This window comes from Mauremys reevesii, linkage group 10 (genome assembly GCF_016161935.1).
Source record: "Mauremys reevesii isolate NIE-2019 linkage group 10, ASM1616193v1, whole genome shotgun sequence".
Classification (NCBI taxonomy): Eukaryota; Metazoa; Chordata; order Testudines; family Geoemydidae; genus Mauremys; species Mauremys reevesii.
In genome coordinates, this window is record NC_052632.1 from 69824244 (window position 1) to 69844631 (window position 20388).

The 20388-nt window shown below is 39.4% G+C and overlaps 1 protein-coding gene across 1 annotated transcript; it reads right to left on the reverse strand.

The window, feature by feature from the left end:
- Window positions 1-1313: 1313 nt before the first annotated feature.
- CDR2 (cerebellar degeneration related protein 2) lies at window positions 1314-20325 on the reverse strand. The gene is made up of 5 exons (XM_039491080.1): window positions 20094-20325; window positions 12188-12300; window positions 5465-5613; window positions 5015-5179; window positions 1314-3537 (listed from the first exon to the last, which is right to left on the reverse strand). Exons 1-5 carry the CDS (start codon window positions 20170-20172, stop codon window positions 2667-2669), a joined length of 1377 nt encoding a protein of 458 aa, XP_039347014.1. The 5' UTR covers window positions 20173-20325; the 3' UTR covers window positions 1314-2666.
- Between the last annotated feature and the right edge of the window lie 63 nt (window positions 20326-20388).

Genomic DNA, 20388 nt, shown 5'->3' on the forward strand with positions numbered 1-20388 from the left:
ATGTCTGCAAGACTTATCCTCTCAAAACCCTCCCTTCTGTGATGCCTATAGACCGCATAATGGCTGGCTACTGATTCCACTACATATCATACTGACCACTCGTGCCCCATTTGTTTCCTTATACTGTCTCAATCCAGTTGTTGTCGGTCTTACGTTATGTCTACACTACTGCCAGGATCGATGCTCTGAAATTGCTGCACCAGAGGTTGATTTAGCAGGTCTAGTGTAGACCCACCAAATCGACAGCAGATCACTCTCCAGTCAACCCCTGTACTCTACCCAGACAAGAAGAGTAAGGTAAGGGTAAGGTAAGGTGACATGGTAACTTGACCTGAGGTACATCGACTCCAGCTACGTTATTCACATAGCTGGAGTTGCGTAGCATAGGTCAACTTACCACAGTAGTGTAGACATAGCCTAAAACCTAGGCTATGAACTCTTTGGGCTACGGCTTTTCTTTGTTCCATTTATACGCACCTAGCCCAGTAGAGGCCTGATCTGAGTAGGGTTCCTATTCCCAGGCACTACAGTAACACAAATGAGTGGTTCACCACTCATGGCAACAGGTTCCATCTGCTTCTAGAGTCCTCCAGACTGAAAGTGGGGAACAAGGTGCCAACATTGCTGCCTGCATTGGATGCCCTTGCTACATTATGAGCAGAGAAACAGACAGCCATCCCTAAGGGTACAGGGAAGCCAAGCAACATGCAAGTTTATAAAGGGAGCTGGTGCCAGACGAACAGGTACAGGGAAGCAACTCTCTCACCTAGAGGGGACTGGAACAGGGGAGAGGAAAAGGAGAGATTAGTCTGTCCCACCCTCCCCCCTTATGTCTTTAATTTATTTCCCTAATTAGTTTTTTCATCTAAGCAAGGGTGGTATAGGCCAGCAAGTCTGTGAAATGCCTGCTGGGAGTGGGAGGTGAATCTGTATATAAATGAAGATGCCATCCACGCTTACTTTAAGAACTCCTTCTTTGCATTAGTGGTAGTTTCACACATTTGGACAAAATTAGTAGCACACACCCAGTAACTTTAGCTGCAGGGATTTATTTGCCTTTCGGTGTTCATAATTTAGAATTTTGTTTAAATATTTATTTTAGTACACAACTGCTTACAGTGTAAGTGTCTAACCTGTACAACTGAATTCTGTCTTACTGAAGGACAAGTATAAAATAACTGGAGACTAACTTACATTGTACATGAGGCAGACAAGAATTTATAATAGCAGCAGCAACTTAACTACAGCTGTAAAGTTTCTTTTAACATCATGTGCCAACAGTTTGATTTATCTAGGCAACTCAAGTAGACAGATGTTTATCCATAGCAAACATTGAACACAACACTTCAAAGAGTTTAAGCTACATTGCTACTCTTGTAAAGTTATCTGATCACCTTCTAGTGCTGGTTATCTGGCTTCCATTCCTTCTTGGTTTCTCAGCCTTTACTATTCTTCTGCCTTTCCTCCTCTCATTTGGTAGTGGTCCTGTATATTCTGCATTTACATTAGCTGAAGTTGGTCCTGCAATCTTTATTTTATTGGGAAGGAGAGATGGAAAGAGGAGGAAGGAGCAAAGAGGGTTTAATTATATCTTGGCCCCATCTCTTACATGTTGTAATCTGGTTCTTAAAGAGGTGTTTTGGGGTGGTTTTTGTTTTGTTTTTACTGCTGATACTAAATAGGTCTACACAAACTTGAACTCAAAAGGGTGTAAAGTGATGAACACCACCATCTGATAAATTTACTTGTCCGGTCTCCTTTAAAACACTTGGAGTAGGGGGCTTTATAGACTAAAGGAAGCCATTCCTCCACGGCAAAGCTACCACGAATTGTAACATTCCATCTTATCACATGACAAAAATGCACTTTTAGGAGTACCACTAAGGAACAGTAGATCAGTGACAATATACATAGTTCACAGTATCTTGCCTAAACAGAGTGCCCTAAACATTGAACTATCTCAAATATTCATACCTTTACACCTAATCCATTTTTAATATAAAGACATTTATGCAAAGCGAAAAGAGTTTAGTGCATATGAAAACTTGGTGCCGGCTTAAAGTAAGCCTAATACAGGCTGCTGTGCCAGTTTCTGCTCATCTTTGCCAGGGCACATCCATTTAGACTGACTACTAATTTCAGTCTGAAGCAGAGGTTTCCCACAGGTGGATTTTAGTACACAAAAATAGCCACAAGGCTAAGACTGAACAAAACCTTTTCGGTTTGTGAGTAAGGAAAAAATTTACTCCAAATTTCCCACAGTGGAAAAAGTATAATACAATAATTTCTCCTTAGGTCTACAGCTTCTGTGGCACACTGGGTATAGTGAGCTAGATTGTCAATTGCTGCCGTGGAGAGGACAAACTTAGTATGCAAAAATTAAGCCAAATTTTCTACTTTCTACTATTTTGCCAACAACTACCACTGAACAATAACTTTTACTGTGTGGTAGGAGTCATTGCGTGCACAGAGAATACAACTGACTAATGGGTTGACCATATACATATTTACAAGTAAAGTGAACATACATTCAAGTTGAAGGGAATACACATGTGACAGCAAGATACGTACAAATGCCAGAGGGACCCTTAATGTGTCCCTTCTGGACTAATACAGAACTTTTCAGTGGGAAAACGGGTCATCAGCATAGTTAATGCGAACAAGTGTTAGGGCTGAGAAGAGAAACGCTTATATTTTGTTCTATGTTCATCTATTTCTTGCTTTGTTTTTCTGATACAACTAAAAATTTCCTTAAAGAGAGCTTTATATTCAGGTATAGTATTTGTGGGTGAGCTAGTTAGTTCAACATTTCCATACTCTTGATCAGTAGCTGAACGGTCAGACTGGATGTTCCCCACACTAGAGTCTTTAGAATACTGTTTTGATGTTTGTACAGCCTTATGTTTCAAAGAATCTTCGTCCATGTGACACTTCTTCAGAAGTTCCTCATACTTAACCTTCAGAGCATTATACTGAGCGTCCACTTCATTAAGCAAGGAGATGCCCCGCTGCTTCACAGCTTCAGCTCTTCTAATACAGGTTTCTTCATGGCCCTTTAGAAGGTCTCCTCCTGCAGCACTGTTTAGGAAGGTCTCACTGCTACTTCTTTTTAGGGCCTTTTTATCAAGCTGGGGGACAGTCAAGGATGCATCCTCTAAAGGGCTTTGACTAATTTCCCTTTCTAAAGACTCTTTAAATGAAATAAAAAATGATTCTGGAACTAGATTCTCCATGCTGTTGACAAATGTGTTTTCAGACTGAAACATCTGCCGCATTTCAGCCACTTCTAATTCAAGCTCTTCTGCCCGAGCCCGGTATAATTCTTTATCAACCAGCCTCTGTTCAAGGTCACAGTTCTCCTTTACCATAAGTTGATATTCCTCTTCCATCGTCACTCTTTTCTCCTTTTCCAGATTAAGTTGGGCTTGTAATACAGTCAAAGCCTTTTTTAAGTTCTCGTTTTCTTCTTCTATGGGACTCAGCTGACTATCCATTGAAGTAATTTTTTCTGCAAAAATATGATCGTAAACAAAATACCTGCAGAAACAAAAAGTGTCAAAGCTTAGATTTCCTATGACTTTTAGGCTGCCTCTTCTGGATAATACAGAGATTGAATTTAAACTCACAGTTGAAAAAAACTGGTTTCCAAACAGAACCAGGTTGGTCATTAAGGTATCTATTTGTATAAAGTTACAATGCCTCAATAATCAAAGAGAATGCTTTTCTACAGGGCTTTAGTAAATTCAGTACCCAGTGATACATGGTTCCCAGTTCAGGTGATATGGCAGCTGCTTAATTGCAATAACAAGTTGTAGATATAAAACCTACTGTACATGCAGACCTCTAACCAGAATTCGAGATTTTCTAGAGTATTTCTTTGAGGCCACAAGATATAGTTTTCTACAGGACATTCCTAGTACTGGGAGAAGATCAACTGCATGATAATCCAATACATTTTCCCCATTTAACTTGTACAATTCTCATAATGAAATGGATCTGCAAACTATAAGATATCCATACCCTGCAGTTTAAAAGTCTCAGCATTTCCACTATGATCCTTAATGAATGCCCAGAATGGTTATAAAATCCACTGTCAAATCTGACAAAAGTTTCATACAAGCATGTTTTGTAATTCTAATTCTAAAAAATCACCTCTTGAGTACGCACTATAGAAGTGTCAATATTAAAGCTTAAAAATTTAAGTTTGTCATGCTTGTATTTTAAAAACATGCATTCAATTTATTGAACATAATGTAGATCATCATTTTTAAACAAATTAGGAATTACAGTATTGAGCTCTGGATAGCAGATTTTATAAGTGCATATAACTGAAAAGACAGTTTTACTGTGCACTATGGTACATACAGTATGGTTCTTTGTATCAGCTCTTGACTCGTTATTCTGTTCTTAAGTTATCCATATTAGTAGCCTAGGTAACTCAGAGTATAGAAGTTAAGAGGCCAAGGCTAAATTTCAGTTTTATCCCATACCATGACATACAATATATTACAGTAACTAGGCCTACCAGATCAAGTTTTAAGATTCAATTGCGCCTCTTAATTCTGAGCTTTGACTTCTGCTGGTCTAAAATCAGCCCCTTCAAATGTTAAGTTTCTGTGCAATGTTTGTTTTATCAATGTTGCATGATTATTTGTTCCGAATTAGTCTTATTCCATGTCTGTTGACAACTATTCTGCTTTGGGAATAAGGAAGAAAACAGAAGGAAATCCCAGAGGTAGTATTCTAGGGAACTGTCAGAAAAAGTAGCAGAGGGAGTAGGGAAGGCTACAAAGTGTTTACACTAACATTCTCTGTATGATTACATGATGAGACAAGCTGGAAAAAGTAGGCTTGTGAAGACTGCTTTGGTCTTAACTCATTTGTCTGGAGTGACACTGACCGATTTTCTAGAAATGCACATCTGATTTCTCTGCTCTGCTGCAAACAAATGGATGAAAGATTTTAAAAAAATCTGCTTGCACAATAAAATTACATAACTGAGTTAGCGTCTTACTTGCGAAGGTCATACAGCTCCTTCAAACATGAGAAGCTATGCACTGATCGTGGCTGCTCAGATCTCTCATGGTTCATATGGCCTCGTCCAGATTTCTTCAGTTCCTCCACTTGTCTCTGAAGGTCATCTATATGGGTTTGCAGACTTTCAATAGTCTCTGTCAAGCTGAAGTTCATGAACATATAAAGCTGTTAAAGCCAGTCATGTTAAGGCAAGGGCATGACCAATAGCATGAGCTCAGTCACAATCCACTCGGTTTTGTGTTTCTTCCTCTGGAAACTGCTCCACAGTTACCAGTGACAGACAAAACCACATACTCAACCCAAAAGCCCAGTGATTAGACAACTGGATAACCAGCCACCCAAAAATGCATAAACTAGTGCAGTCAGACTAGTATTCCATTCCAATTCCTCAATATAAAAAAAAGTTGCTCTACAAAACTTTAGTTACCTTAATATCTTTTGTTGTGACACTCTACTATCCGCAACTAGTTTTTGATTAGCATCTTCCAGTTCTCTTGCTGTAACATCCAGCTGTTCATAAACCTTTGCATGCTGATCGTTCATCTGACGTAAGAGCTCCACTTGCTTTGTAAGGTACTATAAGATAATTTGTAGTTACCATCTTTACACTGCTAAAAATGTTTAATCCTACTTAATGGAAATTTTAACTTTAAATTCTTAAATCAGGATTTTCAGTTTCCCATAAATGTCAAGAATAATACAATGTACGTTAGTTTTGATTGCAGAACTGTGGAAAGACTTTTTACCCTTAAACAGCTCTGGAAATGTTTTCCACAAACTGGAGCCCACTAGCACTTTTAAATCTCAGAGTAAATAGCAAGACACCATGCCACATGCAGTTTCCTTAAATTAGAATAGGGATGATTTAAATTACAACTTCCAGTTTGTAATTATGCAATTTACCAGCTGCAACACTGGGGTTGTACTTTGCATGGACAAACCCAATCAAATCAGAATACATTTCTCAGTATGTGAAGCTGCCCTAAGTTTAAGGATTTTAGTTTAGGCTTAAAACTGTAAACTGATATTTGGGTTACTATTTATCAGGAAGTACAAATTAGAACAAACTTTAATTACCCACAAGGGGCATTCTAGTTTATATAATCCCAGTCAAAGGTCTCCTGCTTTTTTAATTCTGTATGAAATGTTCTCACTGTAATCCTCTTTATTCAAGAAACTTAGCAGGTTGTTTATTTTGTAGTGGTGAAACTGCTTTTAGAAAGCCTAGGATAAAGATTTCCTACGCAAGAGTAATAAACCATCTTTAAATCCCTTGGTGTTAGAAAGACCTTAGGCTTTCCCACAGCTGAACATGTCTATATGGATTTTACTACACACAAATACTTCAAAGTTCCAGGTATCCTGCATACAAATATGCACTAAGTCATTCCTGGACCAGAAATACCACAGACTTGTAGGTCTGGAAGGGACCTCAGGAGGTCATCTAGTTCAATCCCCTGCGCTCACAGCAGGACTAAGTATTATCTAGACCATCCCTGACAGGTGTTTGCCTAACCTGCTCTTAAAAATCTCCAGTGATGGAGATTCCACAACCTCCCTAGGCAATTTTTTCCAGTTCTTAACTACCCAACAGGAAGTTTTTCCTAATGTCCAACCAAAACTGCCCTTACATAAGAATGGCCCTACTGGGTCAGACCAAAGGTCCATCTAGCCCAGTATCCTGTCTTCTAACAGTGGCCAGTGCCAAGTGCCCAAGAGGGAATGACCAGAACAGGTAATCAAGTGATCCATCTCCTGTCGCTCATTCCCAGCTTCCTGCAAACAGAGGCTAGGGACACCATTCCTGCCCATCCTGGCTAATAGCCATTGATGGACCTATCCTCAATTAATTTATCTACCGGTAATTCTTTTTTTAACCCTGTTATGGTCTTGGACATCACAATATCCTCTGGCAAAGAAGAGTTAACCAAGATGCACACACGTATATTGTTATACTTGTTTTCAAAACTGCAACAGTCTCATACACGCTCTTTAATTCCTGAATGCTCTTTAGAGTTCAACAGGTTGACTGTGCATTGTGTGAAGAAATACTTCCTTTTATTTGTTTTAAACCTGCTGCCTATTAATTTCATTTGGTGAACCCTAGTTCTTGTGTTATGAGTAGTAGTAAACAACACTTCCTTATCTACTTTCTCTACACCAGTCATGATTTTATAGACCTCAATCATATCTCCCCTTAGCTGTCTCTTTTCCTTGCTGCAATTTAAGCCCACTGCTTCTTGTCCTATTCTCAGAGACTTACCAAAAAAAAATTCTCCCTCCTTGTAACAACCTTTTATGTACTTGAAAAGTGTTATGTCCTGTCTCAATCTTCTTCTCCAGACTAAACAAACCCAATTTTTTCAATCTTCCCTCATAGGTCATGTTTTCTAGACCTTTAATCGTTTTTGTTGCTCTTTTCTGGACTTTCTCCAATTTGTCCACATCGTTCCTGAAATGTGGCACCCAGAACCGGACACAATACTCCAGTTAAGGCCTAATCAGCACAGAGCAGAGTGGAAGAATTACTTCTTCTGTCTTGCTTACATCACTCTGGCTAATACATGCCAGAATGATGTTTGCTTTTTTTGCAACAGTGCTACACGGACTCATTTAGCTTGTGATCCATTATGACCCCCACATCCGTTTCCACAGTACTCCATCCTAGGCAGTCATTTCCCATTTTGTATATGTGCAACTGATTGTTCCTTCCTAAGTGGAGTACTTTGCATTTGTTCTTATTCAATTTCATCTTATTTACTTCAGACCATTTCTCCAGATCATTTTGAATTTTAATCCTGTCCTCCAAAGCACTTGCAACCTTTTCTGCTTGGTATCATCCACAAAGATTGTAAGTGTACTCTCTATGCCATATTGAACAGAACCAGACTCAGAACTGATCCTTGTAAGACCACACTTGATATGCCCTTCCAGTTTGACTGTGAACCACTGATAACTACTCTCTGGACCAGTTTTCCAACCAGTGAGGTGCTCCCACCTTAAAGTAGCTCCATCTAGGTTGTATTTGCCTAATTTGTTTATGAGAAGGTCATGCAGCACGGTATCAAAAGCCTTACTAAAGTCAAGATATACCCTATCTACCAGGCTTGTTACACTGTCAAAAAAAGTCATTAAGTTGGTTTGACGTGATTTGTTCTTGCCAAATCCATGTTGAATGTTACTTATCACCTTATTTTCTAGGTGTTTGCAAATTGATTGCTTAGTTATTTGCTCCATGATCTTTAGAATAAGTTTAAAATCAAGTTCACATTATCATGAACTAGTTTGTCCTAAAGAAGTTGAACATAGAATATTTCTTGAAGTATTAGGTTCTAAATTTAACTACGTTTTACACAGTTGGATGCTAAATGTTCAAAATCATCCACATGAAGTTGTCTGAAAGATTTCTAGATTAGGAGCAATTACTCTTGTAAGTGACCTACTAATTATGTAATCAAAGCTTCTAATATTCTACTTAGCCTTTTACTGCATTAGAAGGTTGATGGTTTTACATTTTAGGTAATTTAAGTAGCGATTACAAGTTAATCTAGGCTATGCACTGCTACAAACAAACTACTAAAAGATCAATCGGATAGCTGTTGGTTAGATCTTTTTGCAACCCACAGGCACGTGACACAGGATTCACACAAGAATAGCATGTGGATTAACCAACAGAATCTCAGTGTGACCCATTTCAGATTAACTTTCCCTGTCTGCTAGTCTCAAATAAATTGAAAACATTCATGGTTTCTTCAACAGGGAAAGGTGACTGAGCATATAAATATGAAGATTAAAGTTCTGAATGTAGGTGCTTTAATGCGTAATAAAGAACCCACTGAACGGTAGCCTATGCTGACAGGCTATACTTTAGGTGGAATGGAACAAAAAGGAACATGGGAAAGAAAGAGTAGATTACTCCCTTTCTCAAGGAACTACACTTCATCTCACCTTGCATGCCTGATGTCAGCGTAACTTGAAAATATCATGCAGGAGATGAGAGCAGAAACCCCAAATGCAAACAACAAAGTTTGTACTGGCTTTCCTGATATTTCAGAAATTCACACTAGCATTTACATCAATTGCAAGGGAAATAGGAAAACTTAATATGTAGCTGTAAGTGATACACTGCCAAGCAGGCTTACACTCCACTGGATCATTATGAAAAGGAGAGCTGTAACGCCCCACATTTAGATTTACAAGAGATGCCAAGATTCATGAACAGTCTTGGTTGGTTTTTCTGGCATTGGTTTTAATCTACTATTGCACCATTTATTACATCCATCATGATTAGTTACTAGCATACGTGTCAGTGCAAAGGTCAGATATAATTATCAGAGACTAAATACCTAATGAAGTCAAGTGTTTAAAACTTTAGTTTTAACCTTCAAAATAAGATTATGAACAGTTCTACATGTTTCAATTCCCTTAGCCTTTCCTATGCAGCGAAGACAAGGAAGTTGTCTTTTGAAATGAAACATACACAAGTTGTATTATGCACAACCCTAACTGACTGTAATAAAGATCAGGTTAAATCAGTATTTTTTTTTTTAAATAAGCTCTCAAGAAATATGCACAAATAAAGCAGACGCAACAAGTCTCTTTAGATAGCTACTCTCAAGTAACGTGTGCAGGACAGATTTTTTCAGTTTTTTTTTTTTTTTTGCAAGATTATAGCCTTTCCTTGCCCTCTCTTCCTAAAATGAGTGCTTTACAAGGTGGTGGACATAAGAATGGCCATATACTGGGTCAGACCAATGGTCCACCAGAATTGTCTCTGATGGTGGCCAGTGCCATATGCTTCAGAAGAAATGAACACAACTGGGCAATTTCAAGTGATCCATCCCCCAGCTTCTGGCAGCTGGAGGTTTAGGGACACCTGGAGCCTGGGATTGCATCCCTGAGCATCTTGGCTAGTAGCCTCTGACAGATAATTTCATGGAGGATAGGTCTAATTATTTTTTTAACCCAGCGATACTTGTTGCCACAGGTTGATTGTGTGTTGATTGTGCAGAAGTACTCCTTTTGTTTGTTTTTAAACTTGCTGCCTATTAATTTAATTGGGTAATTCCCCCTAGTTCAGAGGTTCTCAAACTGGGAGGCGTGGAATGTATTCGGGAGGGAGTTGAGAATCTTCTGGCAGGAAAAAAGAGAAAAAAACTTACTGCACATGTTTTACCCACAGCAATGAGTAACTAGCAAAGCTGATTCCTCCAGACATATCAGATAGCACTGTGCATTTGATTCTAGATGGCACTGTGCATTTTGACAGATATGTTAAACTTGCTTAGCATTATACAAAGTCGTTGCCATCTGCATGTTAATCTGTTTGCTACGATGCAGCGTGCACATTTATTTATAAGCATGGACTACAATCAGTTTTGCTTTTGCTCTTATTACAATGGATCATTGGCTCATTCATGCAGCAGGAAAAAAAAAAACACGTGAAAAACAAAAGTAAAAAATGATTCAAGTGAAGCACCGCTGCTGCATATATGGATATATGTACTTGTGTGGCTGGGGAACAGTGCGGGAGAAGAGGGCATAAACTCCGACATACACGAAGAAAGGGAAGCGTGATCAAATAAGTTTGAGAACTACTGCGCTAGTCCTTGTGTTATGTGACGGGGTAAACACCATAAAACTTTCTCTTTCTCCATACCATTCATGATTGTATAGACCTCTATCATATCCCCCCTTAGTCATCTCTTTTCTAAAATAAGGAGTTCCATTCTTTTTAATCTCTCCTCATATAGAAGCTGTTCCATGCCTCCCCCCACCCATCGTTTTCATTGTCCTTCCTTGCACCTTAATGTACATCAGAGTGGGAGACCTAATAGTTTGTGTAGTTGCTCTAAGAGTTTACATACTTCAGACCATAAGGATCAATCTTATTTCTGAACCATTTAGACTCGGGAGACATTTCAAGGGCTCTGCATAAATAAATGCAGATAGATTGGGTTTGTTTGTGATTGGTAGCGTTAACTCCAGCATTGTTTTGCTTTATTGATGTCCTCTATATTACAGAATGAGCTCGATATAGAGACTAGATCTACCATGATTTAATGAGGAAAAAAAGTCAAGTAAGCTGTGTGAGGTATGTCAAAAATCAGCAATACAAAGGTATCCTTAGAAGAGGGCACTTTTTGTCTATACTGTGCACCTATTAGCTGTTTGGTTGTTCTTTTAAGAAAATTCATACAACATGAGACACCTGCAAACATCCTAGAATTTAAAATGCCATGTTACCACCAACACAGCATTTTATATGCAACCTAATACAAGTGTTGGATTAAAGCTGTAGTGATTGCCATTATTGTACTGAAAGATCATTTCAACATTCTCTAAATTGTAGGCAGATATATACACTTTACTTTAAATTGATTACTGTTTTAATAGTACTTGCATCATGTGGACTATTCAGTTATGTAAATTCTTCTTAAGTACCAGTCAGTTCATTTCACAGTTAATTTCATTAATTGAAAAGTTTAAAATTTAATATCAATGGATGATTGAAATGCTGAAAACACTGTAAATAGAATGTTATTTGCAATTGACTTTAATACTAAAATATTAAATATACAGCATGCAAAAATATCACTGCTCTCTATTGTGTAGCCTTTTGCATACAGCATGATAACATTTGTTAAACTTACAATTTTTGTGTGTATGAAGGTATTTGTGGAAACAGCTAGGCATACTATTTCAAATAATGCAGGCTTTTAAAAAACCTACAGAGATTTCTTCTACATGTATTTTCTGGATTTGTTCAGAAAAGTAATCCACCTACATCATGTATTTATATAGAGAAACCCTTGTTTTAAACAGTATCAGTTTCTGAAACAGCTAGTTTATACAAACACAATGGGTACTTGTCATTATAGTTATAGAAATTAAATTTAGTGAAGATACAAAGATTCTACAAGGAGAGGAAACTGTGTGTCTATGCATGTTATCAAGCTTTAGAAATTTTAGAATCAGACTAAAATTAACTGCAAGAGGCATTCAGAGTGTTTTCTTGGAAGATGAAGTTTTGAAGGAGTCATAATACCACATCAAAATCAAGTTTCATGGTATCCAAATGATTTCAATGTCCACACTACAAGATTATCAAACTCTGCAATAGAACTCACCCATACGCCTTAAAATTTACCTCTATCTCTTGTAGTTGCTCTTGATTGGTTGCATACATTTGCTGCAAAGATTCCTCCAGTTCTGTGTTACGATCCAATAATGTCTTCCCAAGTTCAGCAGCAAGATGCAGATCTAAATAAATAAATAATCTGCCTGTAAAATTTAAGACCCAGTTTGTGCAATCTGACCATTACTATGTTATTTCAATTAAATTCTCAGAGTTACGGTAGTTATAACTGTGTCCAAGTACAAGCTATTATGCTACAATACAACTTCTTTTGGATTGAAGCTAATTCTCCATTTTCCCCCCTCATTCACTCCATCATCCTTTTTAGTCTCCTCTCCACCACATTAGTTTTACTTTCCTCACCTGATCACTCTTTGCCTTCTGTCATTCCCCATCTACATCTGCCCATTCATGTTGTCCCCATGCAGATGAGGATGAATGGGAATGATGCTCCTGACATGGTAGGCAGAGAGCAGCATAAACACACGAGTCCCAGTAGTTCACCGCAAAGTGGCTCTTACCCTAGATCCCTCAGTTAGCTAACCGCTAAACCCATTCTGAGAGGGGAGTAAAAAGCAAGAAGGCCTGTTAAGTACTGGTTAGGCCAGGCCTGGAACAATATTTGATGTCCTCTTGCTCCTCCAACGACCCCAAAAGGCAACCCAGCCCATGCAGCACCATTAGACAATCAGCTGAAGATTTTCAAACAAACACTTTTTCTGATGAAATAGGAAGTTAGATAATGTGCTCAGATATGTATTGTGTGTCTCTCGACTTATAAACAGCACCAGACAATGGTTAGTTTCCTTTTCTCAAAGGGATTCTAAATGCTATTTGTTCTCTTAAAGATATTTGAAACTCAGCCTAATCCTCCTCAGCAACCTCCGGAGTTCCTATGAATATTGTTTTGTTTTTAAAGAATGAGGAATCCACATATACAGAGACTACATCTAAACTTGGATGCCCTCCTTTAACTATAGCCTGGATTAGTAAATTCCAAGTTTATGAAAGAATGATATGCAATAAGTAGCACGTTATTAGTCCTTACGTTGCATGCATCTCACAGTGTGACAATGGAGATCAATAATCTAGGTTAGTGCTAGAGTAGTAACCCCCCTAAACATGTCATTATATTTCATATAAAAGAAGTGCAGAATCCAATAGTTACATTGCAATTCCTTATACAAAGTTTGTAATTTTCCATCACTTGGACCATGACCAGATTGTTGTACACATGTAAGCTGGCAATACAATCTTGTTAGGTTTTAGATATATGGAACTATCATCATAAATGGCAGAGTGCCAGAATACAAGGAAGGACAAGCCAAGGAGAATTTAGAATTCTTTCCGCCAAGATTTAAAAGCCTGTATAATATATGAGTGGTACAGATAATAGGTTGGAATATGAACTCCCAATATTTCTTTAGGTTGGAAGTTCAAATGCCCTTGTTTTTATCTTGTTTAATTTTAGTTTGATAGCTTATCTCTATCCAGTTGCTGTAATAGAATAAAATCCTGTTAAAAATTTATTTGGGCAGCCTTCACTTAGACAGCGTATACAAATTATCATTACATTCTGATGCATAAGCCAAAGAACTTCCCAAACAAAAAATCCACAGAAACTTGAAATCTTCCAACAGGGTGTTCGGAGAGATATTAAAGTGCTTTAGCAGATCAAATAATCCATTAATTATATATTCGTTATTTGTAACAAAGTTGTTCTCAAAGGTGTTATTTCCTACTTTGAGAATAGCAAAGAAAAAATATTCCTTGCAATCTGATTCTTAAAACAAAGGCCACTGATCAAGGCTTTGAGCAGGGGGTTGGACTAGATGACCTCCTGAGGTCCTTTCCAACCCTGATAGTCTATGATTCTCTGAAAGAGTAGGGCAAGATCTGCACCAGTAAGAGCAAGTACATTTAAACCCCACACCCAGTGACTACTAACAGCAGCAAGTCAGAGGCCATATCCACAGTAGGGGGGAAAATGTATTAAATACACACTAACACGCCCATGTTTAGAAGTTTAATGCATACAAGCTAAACTTTTTTCCTACTGTATACAAGGGCCCAAGACTCCACCGTACTATAGTAGTGGTTAGTCCCATATCTTGCAAGTTAATGGCTAGTTGTAGAAAAGCAGTGCCAGAGAACATGGCATCCAAACATTGTACTGGGATTCTGATACTCCAGCAAGTTTATGTATATTGTATACATCAAAATACACCATACAATTTAATTGAATAGTGGGGAAATAAACAAGGCATTAATTGATGTACATAAGAAAACAGAAATAAAGTTGTTCTCTGGTGATATACTGCTAAATAGTTCAGCAATTAAAGGTTGGTATGTCATTCTATAGTGACATCAATGCAATCTTGTATCAAGCTCCTTATGTCATTTTTCGGATTACAGCTAATCTCAAACTAAAAGGCTCATTACCCAGCAAACAGAAGTCCCTTCTACCACATCCAAAGGTAAAATAAGCCAATATTAAGTTAATTTTGTTTATGAATACAAAGTGTGTACGTTCTAGAATGCACAAAATACATAGGCCATGTACTGGGCATATCCCTGCACTTTTTATAAAATGGTCATAATAAAGGGAGAACTTTCATCTCTTCTAAGCTCATAGGCGTTGAAAGAATAATTTTGATCATGAGTCCATTTGTTAAGAAGTGCAAACCCAGCTACAGCTTCATTTTCTGGGCTGTCTACAAATCTCCCAATCCTTACCAACTTTACTTAAGACATTTTGCTTGATGTTTCCTTGCAATCTACAGAGGCAGAAAGTGTAAACTTTCATTTCAATTAACCAGAGGCAGATAAAGTTTAAACTGTCAGTCAGAAATAGCCCCATTTATTTTTCCACATTTCTCTCTTCGGCGTAACTCCTGCAGTCTAACTTCAGTGAGTCTATAATCCTCCATATAATGTTATACAAATATAATCCTATTTTACAAATTCTAAACCAACACAACACACTAGCCTTGGGTAACCAGCAGCCATGTAATCATTAAAGCCATTCAACAATTTGTAGCAACTTTTTCTGTTACCTCAAATAATGCAGTGTTCCACTTTTACTTTGTCATTACATAAGGCTCTATGCTTTAAATAAGGCACAGAATAAGATTGTTAAACAAAGAATGTGTATAACTCTTAGAATTACTCAGAACACCCAAAGTTAAACATTTTGTCCCAGATCCGCAAAGGTATTTAGCTCCTAACTTTCATTAATTTCAGTGGCAGTTAGGAGCCTAAATATCTTTGTGGATCTGGGCTTGTCTCCTGGATTTGTGTTATGGCTCTAAGCATACTTTATAAAAAGTGTATCTAGAAGTGCAATTAGAAGAAATTAAACTATGCATATAAACATGAAGTTACATATGCATGAATGTCAATACATATTGTTATTATTTACCCAGCACTTCAAACATATAAAGTGATATGCAAGTATTCCTGTCTATATGGAGCACCTAAGTATATGCTGCAGATTTAAATGTTCTCTGTTAGTTTGACACAAGATTCACAGAAACATTGACATTTTCTTGTAGGAAATATTCACCATTCATCGCAGAGAATCTGTTGGCTCTCTCATGATAGGCAGAAAAGCCCAAGAAAATGTGTGTAAAAAAACCCAAACAAACAAACCCCATTGTTTAAAAACAGGCAAAGAAGTGAGAGATTTTGGTCTGTACTAAAACTCCAGTGTATTTTTAAGCATTGCAGAAAAGATCTACTTTCTAATGAAACAATTTTCAGCAAGGTTGAGCACCCATAAACCCCAGTGAAATCAATGGGAGCTACTGGTGTATAATGTCTTTTGGGGGGAAAATAATCAGTCCTATTAGCATATGTGTTAAGGAGTATTAGCTTTTTTAATTTACTCAACTGATCCTGCAGACTAAGTATGCTGATGTCCAGGGGCGTTTGGCCAGTGAAATGACTACTCAGCCAAGTAAGTTAATTAAGTGTGTGCATAACCAAGAAAAGTAAGTAATCAGCTATAGGACTTAGATGTCCAGATGAATAAGGAAACAAAGCAATGTAAATTCTGTCTTTAAAAGGTTCAGTACAATATAGCTGCTGTCCCTCTGCACTCAATTTCTTAACTGTGATCTCAGGTACTGTAGATTTATGCCAATGTGTTAATGAAATCCCAACAGATGTGTGGGGAAGGTCACTTTTCACTATGAGGCTAAAGTTAATGTGAGCCACAGTCATCCATTCTTACTTAAATAATGCAAATTAAACTCAGCCACTTTATGAGTTACTCCTCTAGGTAAAATAATGTAAGTAAAATTTTGGTAGCTCTCTCTCTGCCCCTCATCATGTTTGTTTGTCTGGAATTTCCACACATAAGTGAGACTTAGAAGTTGTTCTTGTTATTGCATTAAACATTTCTCACTTAATTACACTTGAGTACAAACCATGCTGACACCGTTACTATAATTCCCCCCCGCCCAATGTTTTAATAGTCTACATAAGAGGACTTTGTACAGCAAAATGATATTTTCAACAACAGAAGAGACTACTAAGCAGTCCTGGTTTACCATCAGATCCTTGCTTTTAAGCAAGCTTTAGAATTGTCACTGTGGAATGTACATTGTACCCTTCATTTCAGATTGTAATCTATTCAATCCTTTGCTAGTTTTTGAACAACAGCATTATGATCACTTTCCTTATATGAGAGGAGCCTTTTCAGAAAGTCAATACACTGCAACAAAATACAGTCCTAGGAAAGCAAGGAATTGCTACCCCCATTCTTGAATATTTCAAACATGAAAATTCACTTCAAGCAACATTATGCTTTAACAAGAAGTCTGACTGGATATTAAATTCTCAGTTTTTAAAAGGTGGAAGTTTCAGGAGTTTATTGTTCATAACACAATCAAAGTTTTGATCTGAACTTTGACCTACTTTGAACTTGGGATTTTCAAATCCTTAGAGTTAAAATTTAACTACTCAACTGCTAAGGGAGTCAGGGTTTTTAGTTAATTTTAAGGGATCCTCAAAAACATCCAAATCTCTCTCAGCACAACAGCAGCATCCAATATTATTTCCAGAGCTGTGCTAATTTTAATTATGCTAATGCACAGATCTCTTGACATAATAGGTGCTATAAAAATAATTTGCAGATAAAAAAACCTCATCATTTAGCTTCAGTTCTACTCAATAGACAAACAGTCAACATTTGCCAGATTTTAAAGAGATGGGAAATATTTTCAAACTTCCTAAGAGTATTGCACACAATAGAGCATTTTAAAAAAGCAGTATGAGGAAAAAATCCCTTTACAGGAAGTTTACCTCCTGCTTTGTGATTTTTTTTTTTTACTATTATCTTTTTTTGGCAAGGCTAATAATCACTTACACTTAGGGTATTTTCTAATGAGAGAATCTGTATATGTCTATTTGATATATGAGAATCCCTTAACCATCACTGAAATGCACTAACTTGTGAGGTGGAACTTATAAGCACAACACAAAATAACAGTTTGATACAAGGAATCATAATAATAAAAAAGGTTAATCCACTTATTTTCCATTAAGATCAGACCAAAGGAACACCATTATAAGGCAGAAGTGAATCACAGTACACTTCATGAGGCAGCTTAGGTGATTCACGCAGTTATGTTTGGCTTTGAATAGTGACAGCTTTACAATGAATTGGAAAAATGGTCTAAATCATTAGAGAATAATTTTAGATCATTCACTAGTTTTTCTAGGCAATAGCAATCTATTTATGGTTATGTGATCATGTTAAGTTACAATCTAAGAAAACTATTGTTTTTGAGTATGGAGCACTCAGAAATAGCTATTCAACAGTTAGTAAAGTCAGGCAAAACATACAAAATTCCAGACTTATTCTGACCTTAGAGAGATGGCATTTTTATTGTTAGCTGCTTGACGTTAGTATGAAAACAGTGGGGGGGGGGGTTTCTACTTTTATTCTTTATAGCATCTATCAGCCTCCATCATGGATCAGGACCCCACTGTGCTCGGCACTGTACAAACAGAACAAAAGGACTGTCCATACTCCAAGGAGTTTATATGAAGAAGAGCATAGAGAAATCAAGTTTTAATTAAATCTAGTTTTGAGGAAGCCACTTCTCTCAATCTTCCAGTTCTGAGCTGGCCATTTAAGAATGTACATAGGATTTTAAAAATACCGGTAAGTTGTTAAATCCAAAGAAAGTTATTCTACATTCATTCCAATTAATGCCTACAAGAAGTTAAGAAAACTGATGTCATACATTCAGTTCACTACTGTGCCTCAGTGCCTATTTACCAGCTTTATAAAATACTTAGCAAACTACTGCTGAAAAAGCACTGTAAGAGGTACTTACTTATTAAGATAAGCAAATTTATACTGGAATTATTCAATGAATGTTCACAGTAAGTTGTAAACGTGTGTAAAGAGGAGCTGAGAGCAGTAACTGACCATCTAGCCATAATAAAGATATTCCAGTATTTACAATGTGACAGGTTTCAGAGGTGTAGCCCTGTTAGTCTGTCTCAGAAAAAAACAAGGCGTCCTTGTGGTGCCTTAGAAACTAACCAATTTATTTGGGCATAAGCTTTCTGATGAAGTGGGTTATAGCCCAGGAAAGCTTATGCCCAAATAAAATGGTTAGTCTCCAAGGTGCCACAAGGACTCATCCTAGTATTTACAATGTAATCAATTGCAAGCCCTTTAATTACAGGTAGGCAGGAGGCGGTGACAGGGTGTGGAAACCCCTAAGTATTATTTACAGCTACTCTATTTTAAGCAAGCACTGCAGCCAAAGCAAAAGCTCTCTCTTTACCGAGCTGCTTTATGTAAGAGGCACAGCATTACACAGAGTGGCACAGTCGAACCCCTGAAAAGCGAACAAAGTTAAGGGAAGAACCAGTTCTTAAGCCAGGTACACAAGCCGCTCTTTAAATGCAGCGGGTTGTTTTTGCAGAAGTCCGTATTCCTACCCAGTCACACACGGCCCAGAAGCCGTGACTGCGAAGGTGTCACGATACCACTGCATTTTACAGTACTTTGCTATTCCTGGTTAGCCTCCTGTTAAACCCCTGGTCCCCTAAGAAGCTGCACAATGGCAAACGCCTTGCGGCTTCAATTGTTAGAGAAAAGAGCCCTCTCCCTCCTCCTGTGCGCCCCCAGCCCTCTCCCATTTCCTCCCTCTCCAAGAGAGCCCCCTCCCCAGCCTCTCGGGGCCAACTGTCCCCTGCACCCTCCCTCGTCCTCTTCCTCCCCTCCCGCCCTGTCCGCCCAGGCGCTCACACCCCGCCCCGCCGCTTTTTGTCCCATCCCTCCCCAGGTCCACGCTTCCCTTCTCTCCCCCCATCATTCCCCCTCGGGACTTACCTGCCCCCCCGCTCTCATAGGGAGCCCCCCCTCGGGACTCACCTCCCCCCCCCCGCTCTCATAGGGAGCCCCCCCTCGGGACTCACCTCCCCCCCCCCCGCTCTCATAGGGAGCCCCCCCTCGGGACTCACCTCCCCCCCCCGCTCTCATAGGGAGCCCCCCCTCGGGATTTACCTGCCCGCCCCTCATAGGGAGCCCCCTCGGGACTTACCTCCCCGCTCTCATAGGAGCCCCCTCGGGACTCACCTCCCCTCCCCTCATAGGAGCCCCCTCGGGACTCACCTGCCCCCAGCTCTCATAGGAGCCCCCTCGGGACTCACCTGCCCCCCCGCTCTCATAGGGAGCCCCCCCTCGGGACTTACCTGCCCGCCCCGCATAGGAGCCCCCTCGGGACTTACCTGCCCTTCCTCCCCCGCCCCCCATCTCCATCCCCTGAAGCAGCCGCCGCCAGAGAAGGCTCCTTCAGCGCCTTGCTCAGCGGGAGCCAGTCCCCTGCGCCCGGAGGGGCGAGCCCCCATCCGACGGGCATCCTCCACGCGGAGCCCCGGCCCGGCTGCTCACCTTGCTGCAGGTCCTGCTGATCGTACCAGGGCTCATCATCGCGGATCTCGAACTCCTCCACCAGGCTGTCGGCCAACATCGCGGCCCCCGCCGCGGCTGCACGGACGGGCGGACTAGGCAGCGGCGCCGGCACCCGTAGGCTGCTCGCGCTCACAGCCCACCGAACGGCGGCGCAGGGCGAGCCGGGGATCGCTCAGCTCCTTTAAAGCCGCGGCCGGACTTTGCCGAGCGCTTCCGGATTTTGCCGAGTTCCCCCCCCCTTCTCCCGGCCGGGCCCGACACCGCAGCCAGCAGC

Bases quoted from the DNA above. Each gene is read 5' to 3' on its own strand.
- CDR2 (XM_039491080.1), bottom strand. From the start codon at position 20,172: ATGTTGGCCGACAGCCTGGTGGAGGAGTTCGAGATCCGCGATGATGAG. The intron at 5,614-12,187 runs GTAAATTTTAAG...ATTATCTTATAG, and splicing joins AGCAACTACAAGAGATAGAG to TACCTTACAAAGCAAGTGGA. The intron at 5,180-5,464 runs GTAACTAAAGTT...CATGAACTTCAG, and splicing joins TCACAACAAAAGATATTAAG to CTTGACAGAGACTATTGAAA.